The sequence below is a fragment of the Anarhichas minor genome, unplaced genomic scaffold (assembly GCF_050575085.1).
Source record: "Anarhichas minor isolate MPS153535 unplaced genomic scaffold, ASM5057508v1 ptg000007l, whole genome shotgun sequence".
NCBI lineage: Eukaryota > Metazoa > Chordata > Actinopteri > Perciformes > Anarhichadidae > Anarhichas > Anarhichas minor.
In genome coordinates this window covers 6,529,836-6,549,331 of record NW_027466453.1, presented here as the reverse complement: position 1 = coordinate 6,549,331, position 19,496 = coordinate 6,529,836, and the positions used below count along the sequence as shown (strand labels likewise).

General features: G+C 43.9%; 2 protein-coding genes and 1 long non-coding RNA gene across 9 annotated transcripts in view; 2 read left to right on the top strand and 1 right to left on the bottom strand.

Moving 5' to 3' along the window:
* Window positions 1-3,959: 3,959 nt before the first annotated feature.
* Window positions 3,960-5,242, top strand: LOC142941890 (uncharacterized). Its single transcript, XR_012951544.1, has 3 exons — window positions 3,960-4,436; window positions 4,851-4,990; window positions 5,181-5,242. It is a non-coding gene; the product is annotated as an uncharacterized LOC142941890 (long non-coding RNA).
* A 452-nt stretch (window positions 5,243-5,694) lies between these two features.
* Window positions 5,695-12,898, bottom strand: LOC142941867 (CD9 antigen-like). Of its 3 annotated transcripts, none has more exons than XM_076083993.1 (9): window positions 12,779-12,898; window positions 12,377-12,485; window positions 11,871-11,976; window positions 11,650-11,747; window positions 10,205-10,279; window positions 9,989-10,093; window positions 9,064-9,159; window positions 8,754-8,837; window positions 5,695-8,086 (listed from the first exon to the last, which is right to left on the bottom strand). In XM_076083993.1, exons 2-9 carry the CDS (start codon window positions 12,440-12,442, stop codon window positions 7,790-7,792), a joined length of 927 nt encoding a protein of 308 aa, XP_075940108.1. In that variant the 5' UTR covers window positions 12,443-12,485; window positions 12,779-12,898; the 3' UTR covers window positions 5,695-7,789. The 3 variants fall into 3 exon arrangements, with proteins under 3 accessions (XP_075940108.1, XP_075940124.1, XP_075940116.1); XM_076084009.1 differs by having other exon boundaries at window positions 5,695-7,193; window positions 12,779-12,897; XM_076084001.1 differs by lacking the exon at window positions 12,779-12,898 and adding an exon at window positions 12,578-12,750.
* Window positions 12,899-15,935: 3,037 nt separating this feature from the next.
* The window catches only part of LOC142941833 (RNA binding protein fox-1 homolog 2-like), a 40,969-nt gene continuing 37,408 nt past the window's right edge, over window positions 15,936-19,496 (top strand). For 2 of the 5 annotated variants that reach the window (XM_076083973.1, XM_076083946.1), the window contains exon 1: window positions 15,939-17,220. In XM_076083973.1, the coding sequence (XP_075940088.1) occupies window positions 16,972-17,220 (249 nt within the window). In that variant the 5' untranslated portion in view covers window positions 15,939-16,971. Of the gene's footprint in view, window positions 17,221-19,496 lie in introns of all 5 variants that reach the window. The other 3 variants (XM_076083953.1, XM_076083964.1, XM_076083955.1) reach the window with 3 other exon arrangements.

Sequence of the window (19,496 nt, the reverse complement as noted above, 5' to 3'; positions counted from 1 at the left end):
GGCTTTTATGTTGAACGTGTGGGAATGGGTGGGGGAGAGAGGGGGAGAGAAGACAGAATCATAATGTTTGACACACACACAGAGGTTATTAAATGACAGGCTTGTGTGTGTGTGAGAGAGAGAGAGAGAGAGATTGCAGACGACAGAGAAAGAGAGAGACAGCGAGAGAGAGAGACAGAGAGAGAAAGAGACAGACAGACAGGAGGTCTAACAATGCCTTTGACTGAATATCTCCAAGTCATTTGTGTATGTGTGTCAGTGTGTAGAAAGGGAGAGAGAGACAGACAGAAAGGGCCTTTCTCAATACCAAGTATGCCAAGTACGGACTTGTGTACTTGTGGAGTAAATACTTGTGTCCTAACACAATAAGTACAGTCATTCTGCAATTGGAACAGCAGCGTACTTGATGACATCACCATCTCAGCTGGTGTTGCTAGTGAGTTTATTCCGTTTTTTTACTGAGCACCCGCTGCTCGTTCACCACAGTGCAGAGCGGTACGTGCTTTCACGTCAGAGTCAAAACACCAGAAAAGTCTCCAACAACACCAGAAAATGTCACTAAATTTGTCGCTAGTAGCTTTTGACAAAAACAGTCGCCATGAGGGTTTGGAAAGTCGCCAGATTTAGCGAGAAAGTTGCCAAGTTGGCAACACTGGCACCGACTAAATGTGTCCCCAGAGCAACATTGGACGTAACAATATTTCCTATCACATATAAAACCAAACAAAAATCCATCTTCATAAAAACAAGTTGTACAAATAATAATATATAAACAAGCATATTAAAGCTACTGCAGATGTAAAAACAAAAGCAGTTCACTTACCAAAGCTGCTGTCCACTATTTAAAGACAAAGTCCATCCTCCTTTCTTTGTAAATAAAGAGTTTAATCTCACGGTTGTTCAGTACATCCGTGCGTTTTAGTTCCAGTAAGAAGTCCTTCTCGATTCATGGACGCCAGTGAAGACAGTCGAGCCTCCCCAGTTGTATTTCCTGAATACGTTTTAATGCGTTTGAGGGCTGAAAATGTCCGCTCGACAGAGGCAGCAGATATTGGGATTGTCATCGCCCACCATGTCACGCTCGCCCACTGACCAATCACGTATGGCTAGGCCAGCTAGCAGGCCCTGACACGTCAAAGAATACACCCAACATGTCAAACTAAAGATCTGATTGGTTGAAGACTATGACAATCAACAATATCGTCCCCATTCACTTAAACTGCACATGGATGCACTTGAGAGTCTGCAGGCCTCGGGCCTCTCTTCTTACCTAGAGACACAGAGGTGAAATCTGATTGGAAGCAGAGCAACTGAGGAAGACAGTAGCTGTGCAATGAGAAAATAAGATAATGGGGAAAAATGATAATACATGTAGTGTATTTATGAAAAATTATTAAATTATAAAAAAGCTATACATTTGTGATTCTGTCTAGGCCAGCAGAGAAGGCCTTGCAGGCCCTGACGGCCCACCACTGTTATATATGGATCAGATCCGGATTGCTGTATGCTTTGCCAACGAGGAAAACGCTATGGAGACATCAATACCAGCGGAAAGTTTCAAAAAGACTTGCCGAGATCAGGCTGTTTTACTGCCTTGTGCAAAGCAACTTTAGGCAAACGAGAGCTACGGGATGTTAAAGGCAGTTATATTTGTGAAAAAGTAAATGTCAGTTAACGGACTATGTGAATGTCGGTCCATGTGTGATTTTTAAACAGATTTGATGATACATCGAAATAATTCCTAGACCAATGTTAAGTCAAACTGAACAGGCCATTGCAATTGTTTATCACGCAGAAAGAAAATATATATGAAAAGACTAGTGGACATTTTTGGCTTTTTCAAAATGTGAAACTTAAACCCCAGCTTTAGAACAAAGAAAGGAAACAGAAAACACAGGAAATGCTCTGTGCCATCTCTCCCTCCGCCTCTCTTTACCTCGCTCACACACACACACACCCATAGACACACACACATTATAATCTAGGTACACTATTCAACCGGATGTACCAGGAAGTTGTATCTCAGGGACAAGTAGGCTACTTACATGCAAATGAACTACTCCCGGCTTTGTTGATTCATCTCACTCACATTACCTCTCATCTATTCCACCCTGTGTGAATAGTATGAATAGTACAGATAGACAGATGTATTTTTGCTTCACAAAGAGAGCGTGAGAGGGAGAATGAAATACTTGTGCGTCCATCTGTGTTTTTCTTCACTGTCTATTTCCACTGCGCTGTTCCCAGTATAGACTTTACACACATACAGAACAACACATGTCTTCCTTATCTTCAATATAAAGGGACTATATGACGGTTCCTAGAAAACACATAAACAGGTTTGTTCAACCGCACACGCTAATTACACAAGCTAGTAAACTGTAAAACAGTGATCTGCTCAAGACGTACGGGAGGTGAAATGACAAACCTTGAAAACAATCTGAAATCAGCAAAGCAGTGCTGCAACTCTTAAGATGAATCTGCTGATTATTTCCTCAAATAAACGTCTATTATATAACAATATTGCTCAACACAAAATTATGTCGATGTAAAAGCAGAGCTACTGTAGGTGATAAAAAGAGACTCTCTGCCCCCGTGGCCCCAGCAGTCCAAGCCCCCCCCCCCCCCCACTCCCCCTCCTGGACCCGACGCTGCTGCAGCTCCACGTCCTGAACAACCCTCCTTCCCCACTCCATCACCCTACCATAATCCTCCTCCTTACCCATTCTACTACCACCCTTATTATCGCTACTATCAGATGTATTATGGACCTGAGAGTTTACTCGGCACTGACCATCGCGGGTCTCCGACTTCCTCCAAAGAAGCTTTAGAGCATCTGCCTCCAGCGTCTTCCTCCCCGCCTCAGCATCCCTCCTATCCCAATCATCAAACCTCTACTCCACCTACAGAATCGGCGTATGATGCTCACAATGACCCCCTACATCCTTACTACTACTATTATTATTCCCATCATAACACCCGGGAACATCCATATGATGCTTTTGGACGTCTTGGTGGCGAAAAAGCAGAAGAGAGGCTGGATAATGAAATGAAAGGTGAAAAACCAGCAGCTATTATTTTTGAGACGTAGCTTTTGGTGTCAGTGTCCTGACTTCAGATCACCACAAGGCGGCAGAGCATTATTGTTCAGCCGTGCCAGGTTAAAGGTCTGGCATCTATTCTGGCTGTAACTAGACACCTGAATGGAAAACCAATTCTGAATTTATGAATCTGTCATCGCTCCTGCTGCTGAATAGAGCCATTGAAGTATAACTGGCCCTCCTCTCATTGTTTGCTCTCTGCGCTCAGATCAGCTCAAGGCCGAGCCGTCCACTCCCTCTGCCTCACCCCGGGGCCTTGGCCCTGTGTCAGATTTCGACTGCTGCGTCTCTCTGGGCTGCTGCGGTAACACGTCTGGGGAAAAAAAGGTGCTTCTTTACAGGCGGACATTTATTTTTCTGCTGTTAGCTTTGTGTTGCAAATTATTTCTACTTCTTTTAGACTAGAATCCAATTCTGTTGAATGACTTCAACAGATGATCTACAGACAGTAGTCAGCTGATTGCATTAATACATGTTCATGCAATCAGTCAGATGCATATTTCTGAATGTTTTTGTTTAATTTTTTGATCCCAGGAAGTTTCGAAGCTTTCAAATGGCACTTGGCCAGGAGGTGGAGTCAAAGCTCAGGCCTAGATTGCAACACATGTTCATTTTACTTTCATTTCTTATGATCCGCATAGAATCTAACATAAAATAGAGGAAAATTGAATCACACAAAAAAAATCCATCCCTTGCAAAATTTGTTACCTCGAACAAATGTTACAGTTAACAGATGCATGCAATTATCCCAAAATCACAGCTTCACTATCTCAGCGTTTGCTGATTACTGCACTGCCATCAGTCAGGAAACAGCTGCAATCATTCAAAGCAGCAGCTCACAGAACACCATCAGACACACAGACGCATCTCCACCTCCAAAAGATGCAACATCAGAGGATAAATGACAAACATTGTCCCAAAATAAACGAGCTGTGACGCACACTTCGTGAAATAATTGCCGTCTGTCAAAGATGCTCAGCTTAGTTTTGGATGTTGAGACACGCTGCAGCCACTCTGTTGATCCACAGGCTGATGGTGGAATGTAGCTCCTCCCCGGGTTCTCCAGGTGAAGTGAAGCTCCATGTGATGGGTCAACCTCCTCCACCTCCCGTTCACTCTACACCAGCCACTGTCGCTGTGCTACTGAGAATCCTACGAGTCCTTCACCAGCTTCCACCCCGAGGCTCACCTGCCTCTCAGCCTCCTGCGAGGCAGACCAGTCTATGTGGAGGTGAGCCTGCTGGACCCCCCCGAGCCCGGCCTGGTGCTGCTGGTCCACTCCTGCCTGGCTTACACTCAAGCTCCATACGCCAGCTGGATGCTGGTCTATGATGGGTATGTTGTACAGAAATGAATTGCTTGTATTAGATACCGATATAATTTGTATTTTCATTGAATTCTAATGAAGTCTGAGGAGCTATCTGCTAATAATGGGCCTAATCCCAGTATCAATATAATAACGATCTGACAGACGCTGGCTGTTAAGGGGTGTAAACCAGATTCTTGACATCTATTGGCCACGTTTCCATGACGATTAGTATTCATGAGATGATTCCTATAGAATTTGGGAGCGCCCTTTTCATTCATCACCATCGTCAAGTCAAGTCGATCATCATTTGATTTAAATATCTCAAGAGCCACCCTAAGGACAAACGTACATTTTTACATTGTTGTGTGGTAATCTTGCAGCAGTGGTTTAGACGCTATTTCTCCTGTAGAGATTTTCAGTTGTAGCTGTGTGTTGTTCAGCTGTCCCAGCCGAGGTGATTCAGAGCCGCTTCCTTCCCCACCACATCCGGAGGTTCACTATCTCTGGCTTCCTGTCTCTGCACTCAGAAAGTCCCCCATACACGGCTGAAGGAGGATACTCTCACCTGGAGGACCCAGAGGTACCTCCCACTTAACATGCTCATACAAGTAAACATCTATTGTTGTCGTTAAAGGGACTGTTAATGTGGCGGTTTCAAGTTCAGGCTACCCTAAAGACCATCCACAATGGTGGCTACATGTAGACTAGGATTAGTGTAATTGTGCCATAAAACCATTTATTTTATTCTTTATTTTTTCTCCTCTCCTCAGATCTACTTCTTGTGCTCGACAGAAGTGTGCTCTGCTGCAGATGGTGACTGCACTGTACGCTGCATCAGCAGTAAGTTTAACACAGTGGAAACATAAGAGGAACTAGTTGGTCCAGTAGTCCAACAAGGTTCTTATACATTGATTATATATATATTTTTAATAATTTGTAGACTTGTGGGTTCCAGACTTGGAAAGTCTAACTCGACAAAGAACTATTGTCCCTCCAACAATAAGTCTGTGATCCACTGAGAATCTTCTACACTAAAGCTGCACAGATGGATTCCTGTTGAATGTACGAGATGTATTGTGGCTACATAGTTTACATTACCCAATGTAGTCATCATATTTCACCAAAGAGCTTTATAAGCATCAGGCCCAGTCAGTCTCGAGAACTTTAACATGAACTTCTTTTTTCCTCACAGGTCCCAACAGTGACGCGTGAGCAATGAAATAAACACTTACACAGCTGCACTCTTGTTTTGTTTCATGGGAATAACCGATACACAAGTCTTAGTGAAGAGGAGAGGAAAAGCCCTCGATAGAATATTTATTCAAAAACATGTGAATGTAAAAACAATATAGTGCAATGCAAATAGTACTACAGTGGTACGGGAAAGAAAACAAGCGATACACAAACAATTCAGCTGTCTTCTTTCTAAACAGGACCCTTAATGTACTTCCCTTTGGTCCGAAAGGCTTTTGGCAGGAATGAAAAGTTGAACTAATGTCTCTGAACAGCAAGATGTGTCCCAGCGTTTACAGGAAGGCAGCACAGCTTTAAAGCACTCGGCATGTTTACAGTCAGTTTAACAGCCTCAAACAGTACCTGATGACTGAGGGAAGCATGCAGAATATTTCTGTCACACACAAGAAGACTTTGTTTTCTGACCTGTGGCCCTCTGGGTGCAACAACAACTGGAAGAAATGACACGGAATGCAATCTTTGCAAAACTAAAGCAACGTATAAATGACTCGTGTACCAGTGTGACATTACACCTCTACAGCACGAAAATTAATTAACAGTAAGAAGAAAGTTAGGATAAAGTGAAACGTCCATTTCAACGCTTACCCTGAATAAACACGTGAAATATTTTTTTAATGGATTTTAAAGAAAATGGTCCCTTTTTGCATTTTAAACACACAATATGAATTCAAACAGTGATATTTGCCAGTGGCTCAGTCAGTATTTAACTATTTCATATTTGGCAACAGACAAAAGCACAAAAACCTCAGCAGCAGATTCGTTAACACTGCTCATTAACATAATGCTAGTTGCATTGAATGTGTTGTAACTCTGTTATGTTGTTCATTCTGTACACATGACATCTATTGCACTCCTCTGTTGCTCTCCCTCAGGTCTCCCCCTCTTTTCTCCCAGTTAAAGGGGTTTTTGGGGGAGTTTTTCCTGTTCCGATGTGAGGGTTCCGGGACAGAGGATGTCGTATGTGTACAGATTGTAAAGCCCTCTGAGGCAAATTTGTGATTACAAAAATAAATTTAATTGAAATAAAATGTGTAACAGACGTGGAAGTGTCCCGTTCTTTTTGTTATCAAAGGGACGTGTCGGATTACTTATCGTACGCTCACAGTGATGTAGAGGTCTGTCAGGCTAGAACGCACTTGCTGTCAAGCTGTGACAGTTTCTAGCTGGATGAATAATGGCTCATTCTAAGCAACATCCATTTCACCATGAGTTACTGCATGATTATTAATTAATTGGCAACAGCTCTGTAAAAAGCAGGGGGTTCCGCTTACAACGGGTCACATTATAAGCACAGTGTGATTGAATTCAGTTTTAAAACTAGTGTGATCAGTAGTTCACATACGGAGACAAATCTGTAAACACATTTGCTGGTTGAGCCTGAATTCCAGCGTTGGCCGTCGTCGGTGAGGCAGAGGAGGGTCAAAAACCGAATCCTCTTTTTAGTACACAGTCGAATAGTACGCGGTGACCTCCTGCTGTTCTCTCTTGGTCTGTTTCAGGAGGATAATGGTGCAGACCAGGGCGATAATCTGTGATGCAGACACAGAAGGAGGAGGGGAAGTAAAGAGCAGTGATGGGGAGGGAAAAAGAGCTGTGCCAACCTGCTTCCCGCTCGTTATCCCCTCCCGGATTAAACCAGCCACCGAATGAGTGAGTGTGAGAGCGGCACCAGCCCATGCTTTCAATTTGCATGCAGCTACTTGTGTGAGGAATTTAAAAAAGGCAAAATGTTCAATGATGAAGCAGCAGAGGCTTAAAGGAAAAATCCAACCCTTGATATGTATTTTTTAACTGTATATATACAGATTAAATAATATAATAATAAAAAACCTGATGATTTTTTTTTAATACAGCTTTCTTATGTCGTGATGTAAATTCAACAACACAACGGTTCCAAAAGATGGAGTGTTGTCATAATTGTGCTTTAGGTCCTTTTTTAAAAAGATTGGAGTTTTCCTTTTAAAGCGAGCTGGAGACGCCCTGCAGTGACCATGCAGAGAGGAGCTGAACATGTTCAGCAGTGAAGAGAATGGATAAAAACATAGATGTGTATTCTCTATGCTAGAGCGTCATGGAATCAAATCAAGACAGAGTGGGAGTGAAAACCAACAAGAGCGCACTAGGACTAAGCCAAAGGGATGTTAGCCGCAGAGAGAGGGGTGAAGACGACTGGGTCCTGGTAGGGGTAGGAGGTGGAGACGACTGGGTCCTGGTAGGGGTAGGAGGTGGAGACGACTGGGTCAGGGTTAGGGTAGGAGGTGGAGACGACTGGGTAGGGGTAGGAGGTGGAGACAAATCCGTGCTGAGATGGTTGAGGGTTAGCCAGGACAGAAGTGGACTGAGTCAGGATGATGTACTGAGCAGGTGATTCAGACAGACGTAGCTTTCTATGGAGGATTATGCTGCAAATCAGAGCTATGAACTTTGGGCACCAAGGATGGGGAGAATGAAAAGAGTGAAAGCAAGACAGGGGGAGGACGATTGGTTAAGAGAGACGAGGGGGATTTAGAGTGATTAGAAACACGGTCATATACTTTATGAACAACAAGAGCAGAAGACAAAATTAAGCTTGTGTAAAGGCAAGACACTAAATATAAAAGATATCGGTCTCACTTTTCCTCCTTGTCCCCCACAGCAGTCAGTTTTGACTGTAATTTGATGCTAATTAAACACTGGATGGTTTTTATACTATGGACTGTGTTGTCTTCAATACAGTATAAATAAGGCTCATTGTTATTGGTTTTCAGGCATGACAATATTCAAAGCACTTTACAGTGAACAGGAAGTTGTGGTGAGGCGGCTCAGAATATGGTTTCACTTATTACTACATTATGAGTCGAAAGCCGCGCTAGCAAGCTATGTGAGACTGTAGCAGGCGCATAACACTCAGCCTTTGTACCTGTAGGCTGCCATACCTGCTTTATCTATGAGCCACATTCAGTAGCATCTACAGTACAACTCTGCTAAAACATTTTTTAAAGGTAATTGTAAATCTTGTAAAAACATTTTTCATTCACCAGCCTATTTCAGCCAAAACGTTGACTTCATCTACTGCGTCTAAATGTGCAGCACGCAACATATTTGCTTACCAAAAGAGCTCCAGTTCCAACGAAGATGCCCATCACCAGTTCAGCTTTACTCTCAAAGACACTTAGGATGATGCCAGGACAACTCTGTAGCAACAAGACAGGAGAAACTGTTAGCATCCCGGAGTCGACAGAATACAGCCGCTCAGTTTCCAGTGGCGGCAACAAGAAAGGGGGTTTATTTATCCTCAGCCATCCTACATTGAACTAGTGTGCTAAGAGAACACAGATAACGCAAAGGTGAACTCAAAACCATACACATCTTAACACATACATCATGTTCATCACAACAGCTTTCTTGGCACCAACTTACATCCATCTTGAAATGCTCCAAGAAACCGTCCGGTTCGGGACAGGTTTGTTTAACGAACTCTACCAGCGGTACCCCGGTCACTCCACAGCAGTGAAGCTACACAGGAGGGAGATGAAAGCAGGTTAAGAACACTCAAAATGAACAATCATTTTTGATGTCTCACTTCATATCATTAAAATGGAGCCCCAAAGAGCGAAACATTAAATAATTAGCTGCTGCTGTGACACGTTAGCTGGTTAATTCGTTTTATTTGTGAAGATGAGAGAGAGAGAGAGAGCGAGACAGAGAGAGAGAGAGAGAGAGACACAGAGAGAGAGAGAGAGAGAGAGAGAGAGACGGAGAGAGAGAGAGAGAGAGAGACAGAGAGAGACAGAGAGAGAGAGAGAGAGAGAGAGACGGAGAGAGAGAGAGAGAGACCGAGTCTTTCTCTGTGGTCACTCAAGCCAACAGGAGCTAGCTAACACGGCTAACATGTCTAACACGGCTTCAACTTGATGCTAAGTAATAATCGAAGCTCTCAACCCAGTCTAGATAATAAACCAGCTGAGTGAAATAAAACTTGACATGAAATAAGTGTCGGGGAGACTGACTTTTAAAAAAAGAGCATTTTGTAATAAAAATGTATCCAGTAAATGTGGTTGTTAGGCTATGATAATGAATAACGAAATGGTGTTTCATAATGATGAGCTGAATTTGAATAGTATGCTTAATTATGTAAGACATTGTTGGTTCATTGATATATTTGACACAATTTATTGAAATGATCAATTTCCTAATGTCGCTTTTAGTTGTTTGATAACTAAACACGTTAGGGTGCCACGTCAATAAAAAGTATAAAAGAGTTCAGTACACAAGTTGCAAAAGCATCAAGTTCAAAACGCATTAAGGCAAAACGGTTTGGAGTTAAACCGTGTTTTGTGCTTACCATACTGTGGATGAATTTGAGAGTGGCACCAATGACCGGGTCTCCTCCGCTACTCCCATACAGAACATACATGCTAGTGTAAAACTCCACAATGTTCAGTCGAACCTTAATCATATAAATGAAAACATATTATCATGACAGTAAATATGGAGTATTTATGATTACATCTTTGACTATTCTTTGTGCTCCTCCCCTTCTTTTCCATTTCATTCTTACCGCATCTTTATTGGAATAACCAATCACTCCGACAGCAACTTCAGCCAACGCTAGGATGGTCAGAAGGACAGAGAACTGAAAGGAGGAGGGGAGGTAAAGAAGCCGGATTAGAAAATCTCATGTTAATAAAGTGATAAGAAACAAATAACCAAACAACATAACACACCGTTTCCTCCCACTATTATGCATGTGCATCACGACAAGGGTATGCAACTGTATGCATGTTTTTTGTGCAAATGTCTTTGCTGGATTACAGTTCCATGTTGCAAACAGGCTGACACGGTTGAAAAAGTTTTCAACCGTGTCAGCCTGTTTCCTCCCACAGCACATAAAACCCTCTCCGCCTCCCGCCTCTGTGCTGTGTCACGCTTCAGGAATGCCTTTCGAGCTTCCCTAATGAACCGCTGAGACGGGACTATGAGATAAAACAGGAAATGAGAGAGAAAACACTAAGGCAGTAATCAAAGATATTTGAACATATCTGTGTACATTGCAACGTACTTTAACCCGACTGTTTACCGTTTCATTGTTATTCTATTTAAGTAGGGTTGCACACCAGACTTGGTCTTTGTGCATAAAATGTGTCGGTTCCAGAAAGGAGGATTGAGGAGTGCCGAATCAAGACCAAGGTCAAAAGTGCCGAAACAGATATATGAGTAACAAAAGGATCTTCTGTTTACATTCCCCGGTCCTCCCTCGCGTCGATTTAGTTTGCCGCCGCTGTGCTGTGGGGGTTTCTCAAGAAAATGTGTGTCTGCAGCTTTCAGGAAGTGAAGTTTTACTGATACTGAAGTACGAGAATGAGATCATTTTAAGCAGAAATAGAAAACATGAACAACCTCTGGTAATACAGTTGTTGTTAGAAAGCATACGAGATTCTATCATGGCTTGACTAGTGTGTTTCAAGTAGTCTGTGAGTAATGAAGCAAAAAATAAATAAATAAATGAAAAATGTTACCATTTCTCCCGGTCTCCCCTGCTAATAAATCTTTAGCTGTCTGACATTTAACCAGTGTGTTGATCAGGAGGCAGAAGGAGCGCAGCAGCAACTCCACCATCAAGTGAGAGGAATTTAAATTATTTGGCTCTCGTGCAGAGAAACTTTTGAAAAGCTCTTTCAACACTGCACGTATGACAAATATAAAACGTGTACATTTTAAATGGAAGCCTGGGCCTTGTTGACTTTACAGTAATTAAGTGACTATAGAACGGAGAGCGATCGCTGGCGCTCTATTTCCTGGTTCTGTAAAACTTTTCCTGAGGTAATTTGTCCCATTTGGAGTTTCTATTATTTTGTCCTTCATTTTTGAAGGCGTTCCGCACTAGTAACAGTGTGTACATTGTGTTCGGCAGGATGTTGTGATCACACAACAGGAGAAAAAAAAAAGAAAAGAAAAAAAGTTGGCCCCACATTACAAGGAAGTTAGCGTGCGAAGACGTCTCACCACTTGCAGAGCACATCTTTTCCCATTGCAGGCGCCGTAGTCTCCGAACGCCACCACGATCAGCATCACTGAGCCGAGAGCTATCAGGACAGTCACAGCTGATAAAAACACAAAGAGAGAAACACAGATATGTGATCGAATGCGTGTCAGAGGCAAAATATCCTCGTGCGGTTATTTTTGGAGAAATGATACAAATTTGCGTAACAAAAAAAAGTACTGACCCGTCACAAACACGCTCGAGTTGAGGGCCTCTATTTGAAAGATGCCTCTGGTGCCATTGCTGAACCTCAGCCACAGGCCGATACCCAAAAAGGCAAACCCCACCAACTGCCGAAACACAGAAATAACCAATTAAAACCCCAGTCTCAACGTGCAGTAAAATGTCCTGGTTACGCGGTTGTTCACATCTTTGAACCTGTAATGTTCGGTACATGGTTGAGTCAGATGTGGTGTTTATTCACATCATGTTGAATAACAGGTGGCACGAAGGTAAACAGACAAACAAAAGGCTTTGAGACGACAGAGTGCAGAACAAAAAAAGTACATAAAAGCAGGAAAGTGTCATAAGTGTCTGTGGGGGGGGGGGGGGGGGGGGGGGGGGGGTATTATACCATTAAGCATAGACAGGTGTAAATGAAAGTAACTGGGAACCTGAGCTGGTGTTCAACAGAAACGAAACCGAATGGGAGCCCCCCCCCCCCCCCCCATAAATATTTGACAGACTTACCGCAAAGATGAGGTTGAATATGAAGAGGGTATATTTGCAGACGAGGCCACATCCATCCAGTGCCATGATGAGGAGCAGCGGGTTGTTTTGCTGCGTGTACTTGTGACGTCTGTAAAAGTGTAGTAAACGGATTAGGCGGCCTCATCACTTCATGTCCCTTAGTCCGCTATACGTATGTTAAATATACACGCGTGTACTCACATGGTACAACCTCTTTAGGGTTACATTTGACATGCAGACGTCGTATTAAGCAACTGTTAACACGTTTAAAACGTGGTAAAGGCGCTCTTTTTCTCTAAATTGGTGTTAAAGTTAAATGGAAGCCACAATGCACATGACGTTAACAGGTCATTGTATTAATAAAATTAATAATTTAATTTAACAGGTAAATTAAATAAATACCTTGATGTGTTACAGGATGTTTGCGGTTCCGCTCCTCCAGCAGTTAGTGTGAAGAAAAAACAGCCACACGTTTCTCAACGCAGCGAGAGTCATGTACAGTCACGCCCCGCCCCTTTGTTCGGCTCGATCAATTCATTGGCTGCGAGGCGTGACTGACGCCGGGTGACACCGAATCAGCAGGCGGTGGCGTCCAGAGGAGGCGGGCCCAGATGAACTTGAGGGATAGAATGAAACTGAAGGAAAACGAGAGCTACGGGATCTTAAAGGCAGTTCATTTTGTGAGAAAAATAAATGTCAGTTATGTGGATTCAGGACTATGTGAATGTCGGTCCATGTTTGATTTTCAAACTGATTTGATGATACATCGAACGAATTCTTAGACAAACGTTAAGTCAAACTGAACAGGCCATTGTAATTGTTTATCACGCAGAAATAAAATATATTTGAAAAGACTAGTGGACATTTTTGGACTCTTGTAAATGTGAAACTTAACACAAGAAATGCTCTGTGCCATCTCTCCTTCCCCCTCTCTTTACCTCACACACACACGCACACACACACACACACACACACACACACATTATAATTTGGGTACACTATTCAACCGGATGTATAAAAAAGTTGTATCTCAGGGACAAGTAGGCTACATTCATGCAAATTCTCTCCTCCTGGCTTTGTTGATTCACATTTTCTCCTTGTCAATTCAATTCATTTTTTTGTATAGCCCATGTTGTGGTTTTTCCTATGTCGATGATCGGTGGTTTAGACTTTGAAGTTGATTTAACCTCAATATCTAAAAGCTGGCTTAACACTTATTTGCTAACAAAGAAATGCAACTTACTTTATACTCCCCCCCCCCCCCCCCCCCCCCCCCCCCATGCAGGATGACCCCCTTTACTCATCAGCCCTCAATGTTCAACTAAACAATAATTTCGTTCATCTAGAATGCAGTAGGGGATTTCTTACGGCTATTTGCATCCTGCTTACCCCGAGGGAGTGGGGTACATCTGGACCGCTGAGATAGGCAGTCGGTTCACTAATTAATCAATATCATAAGGGACACCTGTCAGAGGATCCTACTGATCTCTGTTCCTGTGGTCATGCTAACTCAACAGGAATGCAGTCCAATGTCCAGTATCTGTGCCTCTACTATGTATGGGCCTATGTGCCGCTTGGATGGTAGCTTTGGATCTTTCCCCGCTGTCACAGTCCCCCCTCCCTTCCTTCTTATTTATTAATGCTCCTGCCAAACTTCTGGAGACAACATCACTGCCGTCAGCCGGTCACAGTGACCCAAGAAGAGCCAGACATTCTGGTCCCTGGGCCCATACACAAAGGGCGTCCTGTTTTCCTCGGGCGTGGTAGAGGTGATATTGCGGCCAGTCCCAACTGGACTTTACCTAATTTTTATGGCCCATGAGAGACATGAATCCTGAGACTAATCCTATGTCAGCGTCTGTATGACTATGCCTGGGCCTGAACTGAGTTTGATACAAAAGAGTACAAAAGTAAGATTCTAAAGATTATCTGAGCAAACTTATAATATAGACTCAGAACCAAAATATAGATGTAAATGCATGTAAATGCACATTTTACAGATAGATGAATAAACACATAGGATAACCTTGGAGAAAATAATATAGTGGCAAACGCATACATTTTTCCTCCCTCAATACACAATAAAATAACATGCCACAACCTGAGGGAATGACCTAGACACACACACAAATACATGCATTGGATATACTGTATAGACAGAATTAATTTATATCAAAGATAATGATGTGTTGTTCATGTTCATATCGCTGTGCCAATTTTTGAATTGACAACTTTTTTTTTTTTACATTACTCCTATACATTTCGTCTGTCGGTGTAAATAGTTAAAGATGCATGCTCTTAACTTAACATTTATGAAATAAAAGAAAGAAACGTGTTCTTCCCTGCTGCACAGTCTGAACAAAGAAACACTGATTAATTGTGCAAAACGAGACCGAAAGGACATACTATGCTACCATGCATATATGTTAAAGTGTGCAATGTGAAGACTACAGGAATTGTAGAAAGAGATGCACCAAGACACAGGTGTTCCTGCAGACACTGAGGTGTATTTCTCACCACCGATATCTTTTTTCATGACCCGTGAGGTGTGTGGCTGTGTAAAAGAGAGTAATGGCTTCTGCCTCCGTCAGTGAAACAGGCGGCCGTGTGGAGTGACGTGACCCCACTGCCGTCCATCATTGCGGGTTCAGTGGGTGGCGGAGGGACAGGTAGCGGGAGAGAGACAGAGGTTGATAGAGTGAGTGATTCAGAGGGAGAGGAAGAAGCACACACACACACACACATTCAATACGCTCAGCTGCTCATACGCACACACAAACACACACATTTTCACACAGGAGGCTGGCCTAAAGTGACAGCAATCATCTTTTCGGAGGCAGGCAGGGGAAGTGAGGATTCAGTGCAGGTTTTATCACATAAGTGTGTGTGTGTGTGTGTGTGTGTGTGTGTGTGTGTGTGTGTGTGTGTGTGTGTGACATCAACGACACAGTATTTCTCTTCATGATGTATCCCCCCTCTCTCAGTTATTGCATTTTTCCACTATAAACCTTTCTACATAACAGCAAATGTATTTGATTAGTGTTGCTTCTGTATGAATTATATGACAACAATTTCACTAGAGTAGTAAATGGGATGTAAATGCCCCTCCCTTCCGACGCTGTGTCACATAAGACCCACCAGGGGGCGCAAAAACATTACAAAACACGACTGTACTGTATTTCATTCCCTCAAAATAATCAAAGAGACTGCAGGAGGCGGATTGCTGCTCTTTTTTTATTCATTTCTTATATTGTATTTTATTTCAGTCTTGAAAACTTTTGGTTATTTATTCATACTAAAAATAAATAACCAAAAGTTGACTTGCCCATGCTCCAAAAACACACATACAAACTACAAATTTGATTGAATTTATAACCTGAATAGGTCTAAAGATGTCTGAAGAATGTAATCATTTACACTCTCATGCAAATACATTAAATAATTTACATATCTGACGAGCCACACCGGAGATTAATACCGTGTTATGATTCTGCATGTATAACTCATCTGCTTATTTATACAACATACATTATTTATGAGTACTGTGGTAAAATGTAGCCTTATTTAATATAACCTACTTAATATAAGACGTTTTTTTACCCATGTATTTCATTCATTTATTGTTTTGAAAAAAAATAGTAGAAATTGTTTTGGCATTACTGTGAGCAGCAAAATATAGTAAGATTTTCATTCTAATTCGGTTAAATATTGAAGTACGTGAGGATGAAGGAGGAGGGGGAGCTCTGGTGGTGGAGGTGGGAATTAAGGAAAAAAAAAAAAAAAGAAGGAGAAGAAGAAGGAGAAGGAAACGGCGGAAAAGCAGACCTCAGACCAGCCCACCTCACCTCGCTCTCCTCCGATCCCGGTGACCGTAGACAAATCTGACCGCGGATCAGCGCTCTCTCCGCGCTACGAGTCACACCAACCGGGACTCACACCAGAGGAAATCGTGTTCGTCGGCAGCCAAGTCCGCACGCCAAGACGCATCCATAGCAGACCACGGCGAGGGAACGGACGGTGTGATAAGAAGGGACCGGAATCAAGGGGGAGGCTGGTAGGAACAACAGAGAGGGCTTTAAGGCAAACGCACATTCTAGAGAGAGAGTAGAGAGGACTGCCTGTCCGACGGAGAAGTATTACGCCAAGCTCATTTCCAACGTTTCCTATTACTGGCAGCGAGAGTGAGCCACATTTATAAGGAGAGCTAGCGGAATGTAATGCTAGCACGCTAGCTGCTGATGTTAGCTTGCTAATTAGCTCGCCAGGCATCCAAGAGACGGACGTTTGATCTTTATTGAAGCGGGTCAACCGTTCGGCCTCGTTTTTTAACTTTCTTTGGGAAAGGGGAAAAGAGCTGCAACTTAACGGGCTTTGTCCAGAACCCTGGAATAATGTTCTGCCTGGAATAGCCAACGCCAAGTTAGGCAATAAACAGTACCAGCTGCCGTTATTGATGTGAACCAGTGCTGTACTGTCCGTCTACGCTTTCTGGGGAAAAAGGCGAATCCATTGTGAAATATCGAGCTGTGGACGAGTCACACGGAGAAGGCAAAGCTACAAACAAGACTTTTTGACTGGTGACTGTCTGCCGTCCGATGTTAATGTCGACCGACGTCGCCTCCATAATGCTGCCCGTTACTCGGGGAATAATGGAAAGAGACATTGATACGGCAGCCGGACCCCTCGCGAACGCGGCCGGGGGTCCAGCAGCTGTCCGCGGGATGAAGCGAGGAGACCCGGAGCCCGACGCTCAGACAGCCGCTGTGCTCGTCGACTTAGCCGAGGCGGAGTGCAAAAGACCGAGGATAGACGGGACCGGGGCTGTTGTTGGTGACATTGGACAGGTAAGAATGTACAGTACATCTGTAGCGTTAAGTTTACATCACTGCTTCGTGTGTGTGTAGCAAAGTATCATCCTCTCTTCTTCTTCTTCTTCTTCTTCTTCTTCAGTAAAAGCTTTTGTTCTCAAGCACCATAGGGAATGAATGATGAGTATGTTTTGACAGGCCCCCTTTTCCCTCATCTACAACGTAATCATGTATCATTGCAGCAAATAGAAAATAATTTTCCTGACACCAAATGAGTGATTTATGAATTACATTTAAAAAAAAAAAACCTACTAAAAGGTGGCTTGCTGAAATACTGTAGCTGTGCTCCTGGAGCTGCTCGGTGAGGGAGCATGACCAAGCCAGACAAAGGTAATATGATACAGGCTCCATTGCTGTGACAGGCAGCAGCACACAGCACACAGATGAGAGCCATTCATCATGCCTGCATGGCATATGCAAAGTAAACCAGTGCTTCCTCACACTATTCCCTTTTCTTTTTATTCACGTGGATGAAATCACTCAGACTTATGATGATGATTTACAGTGAGTCATGGCATCAAATCCTGATACACGCCGTATGTGCCATTTATCGCTCCGTGCCCCCCTCCCTTGATTGTCGCTAGGTGTTAAGAGAGAGAGAGGCAGACAGGGATTGGGGGAGGGGTCACCACAGTGAAAGACAAAGAACAGCCTTTTGGTGGGTGGCTGAAGGAGCAAAGGGGCTCGAGGGGGGCCCTCCTTAACCCGGGTCTCCCCTGCTTTCATGACTCGGCTGCCATCAGCAGCCATTCCTGCCTCTGCCGGACCGATCTGTGCATATTACAGTAAACCAGGGAACTGCCGAGGCACTGGGGGTGGGGGGCACCTCTCTCTCGCTTGCTCTCCCTGGATCTATTACTATTTATCCCTCTCCCTCTCATAAACGCATGCACTGCACTATCATTCTTACACCTACGCACACATGCTTTGAAGTGTCTATTATCCAACAGCATACAGGATGTTTTTTTTTAAAATATATCTGGCGTTTTACGGTCGTCGGAGGGCAGGCGGATGCAGGTAATTCAAGCTGGTAAAATACTTCAACTGAGCGGCTGACCTGCTGCAGTGACAAAAAGGTCCCCCGCGATGCGTGGCGAGCTTCACAAGAGGATGGATGATGGGAGGGGAGGGGGTGGAGGTTACAGCCCGCCGGCGAAGATGATGAGCAGCGTGGCATTGGGGAGGATTCTCTCTGCCCATCGGTTGTATTGATCGCCGGGCAGCAGGGGGTCAGGATGGAAAGAGGACGGAGTAGAGGAGATGAGAAGGGGGGGGGGATGTTATCGCTGGATGCACATAGGACGAGAGAAAGGCGGTGGAGGACAAAGAGTGATAAAGAGTGGGGTTTTGACAATATTTGGGTGTATTACAGGAGAGAAATTTTCCTCTGACAGATGTGTCCTAGACGGGTAGCTGTATGGGAGAAAGAAAGGATGGAAGCCAGGAGAGAGCGGACAGAAAGGAAGGGTCTCGTGATAAAGGGTGAGAGGAAAGTGATGGATGGCAGGAATGACACCGTCACTTTGGGGTGGAGATAAGCAGGTGGATAGGCCCTGAGTGATGAATTGTTTTTAAAAACACTTAATGCAAAGGGTAAATGACATTGAGGGCTAATGCAGTCACGGTCGTGGCGCGGCCGTCTCCGGGTGAGGATGCTCCCACGACTGAACTCGCCCCAACTATTACCATAGTGTTCCCATTGAGCAGACTGCCGACTGTAAATCAGGACTGTAATAATAAACGAGAGTGCCGCCTTCTCTCCCTTTTGTTGCGCCCCTCCCCTCCCCCCCTGCTCCCCTCTAGCTGCCCTCTGATTTCTCCCCCAAGCATATTTCCAGATTGCTAATTGACTCCTGGTTCACAGGCTTTTAGTGTGCCCAACCCCTCCCCCCCATCCACTCTCTCTCTCTCTGCTGTCCTATCCCATCAAAGATGACAGGGGGGGTGCCATCTTTGATTATCTTTCCCTTTCTCCATCCAGCTCCCATCACTCAAATCTATCCATCCCTTCTATTCCCCAGCTCCACCACGCCTCTTGTCTTCCTCCTCGTATGCGTCTTGTCTCGTCCCTCCTCTCGTATGTTTTTATTTTTGTCCCTCTTAACGTAGTATGATGCTTCCCCTTGAGGCAGTGCTGCGCACCACTCTGATACAGTGCGAGTACAGTTTATAACTCTCTCGGCCCGTCTCTCTCTCTCTCTCTCTCTCTGTTTCGGAGAGCCGATTTGTCCTATCGTTGGCAGTAAAGAGGC

Bases quoted from the DNA above. Each gene is read 5' to 3' on its own strand.
- LOC142941867 (XM_076083993.1), bottom strand. From the start codon at position 12,442: ATGGCACTGGATGGATGTGGCCTCGTCTGCAAATATACCCTCTTCATA. The intron at 11,748-11,870 runs GTCAGTACTTTT...TGTTTTTATCAG, and splicing joins CTCGAGCGTGTTTGTGACGG to CTGTGACTGTCCTGATAGCT. The intron at 8,838-9,063 runs GTAAGTTGGTGC...TTGTTGCTACAG, and splicing joins TGGAGCATTTCAAGATGGAT to AGTTGTCCTGGCATCATCCT.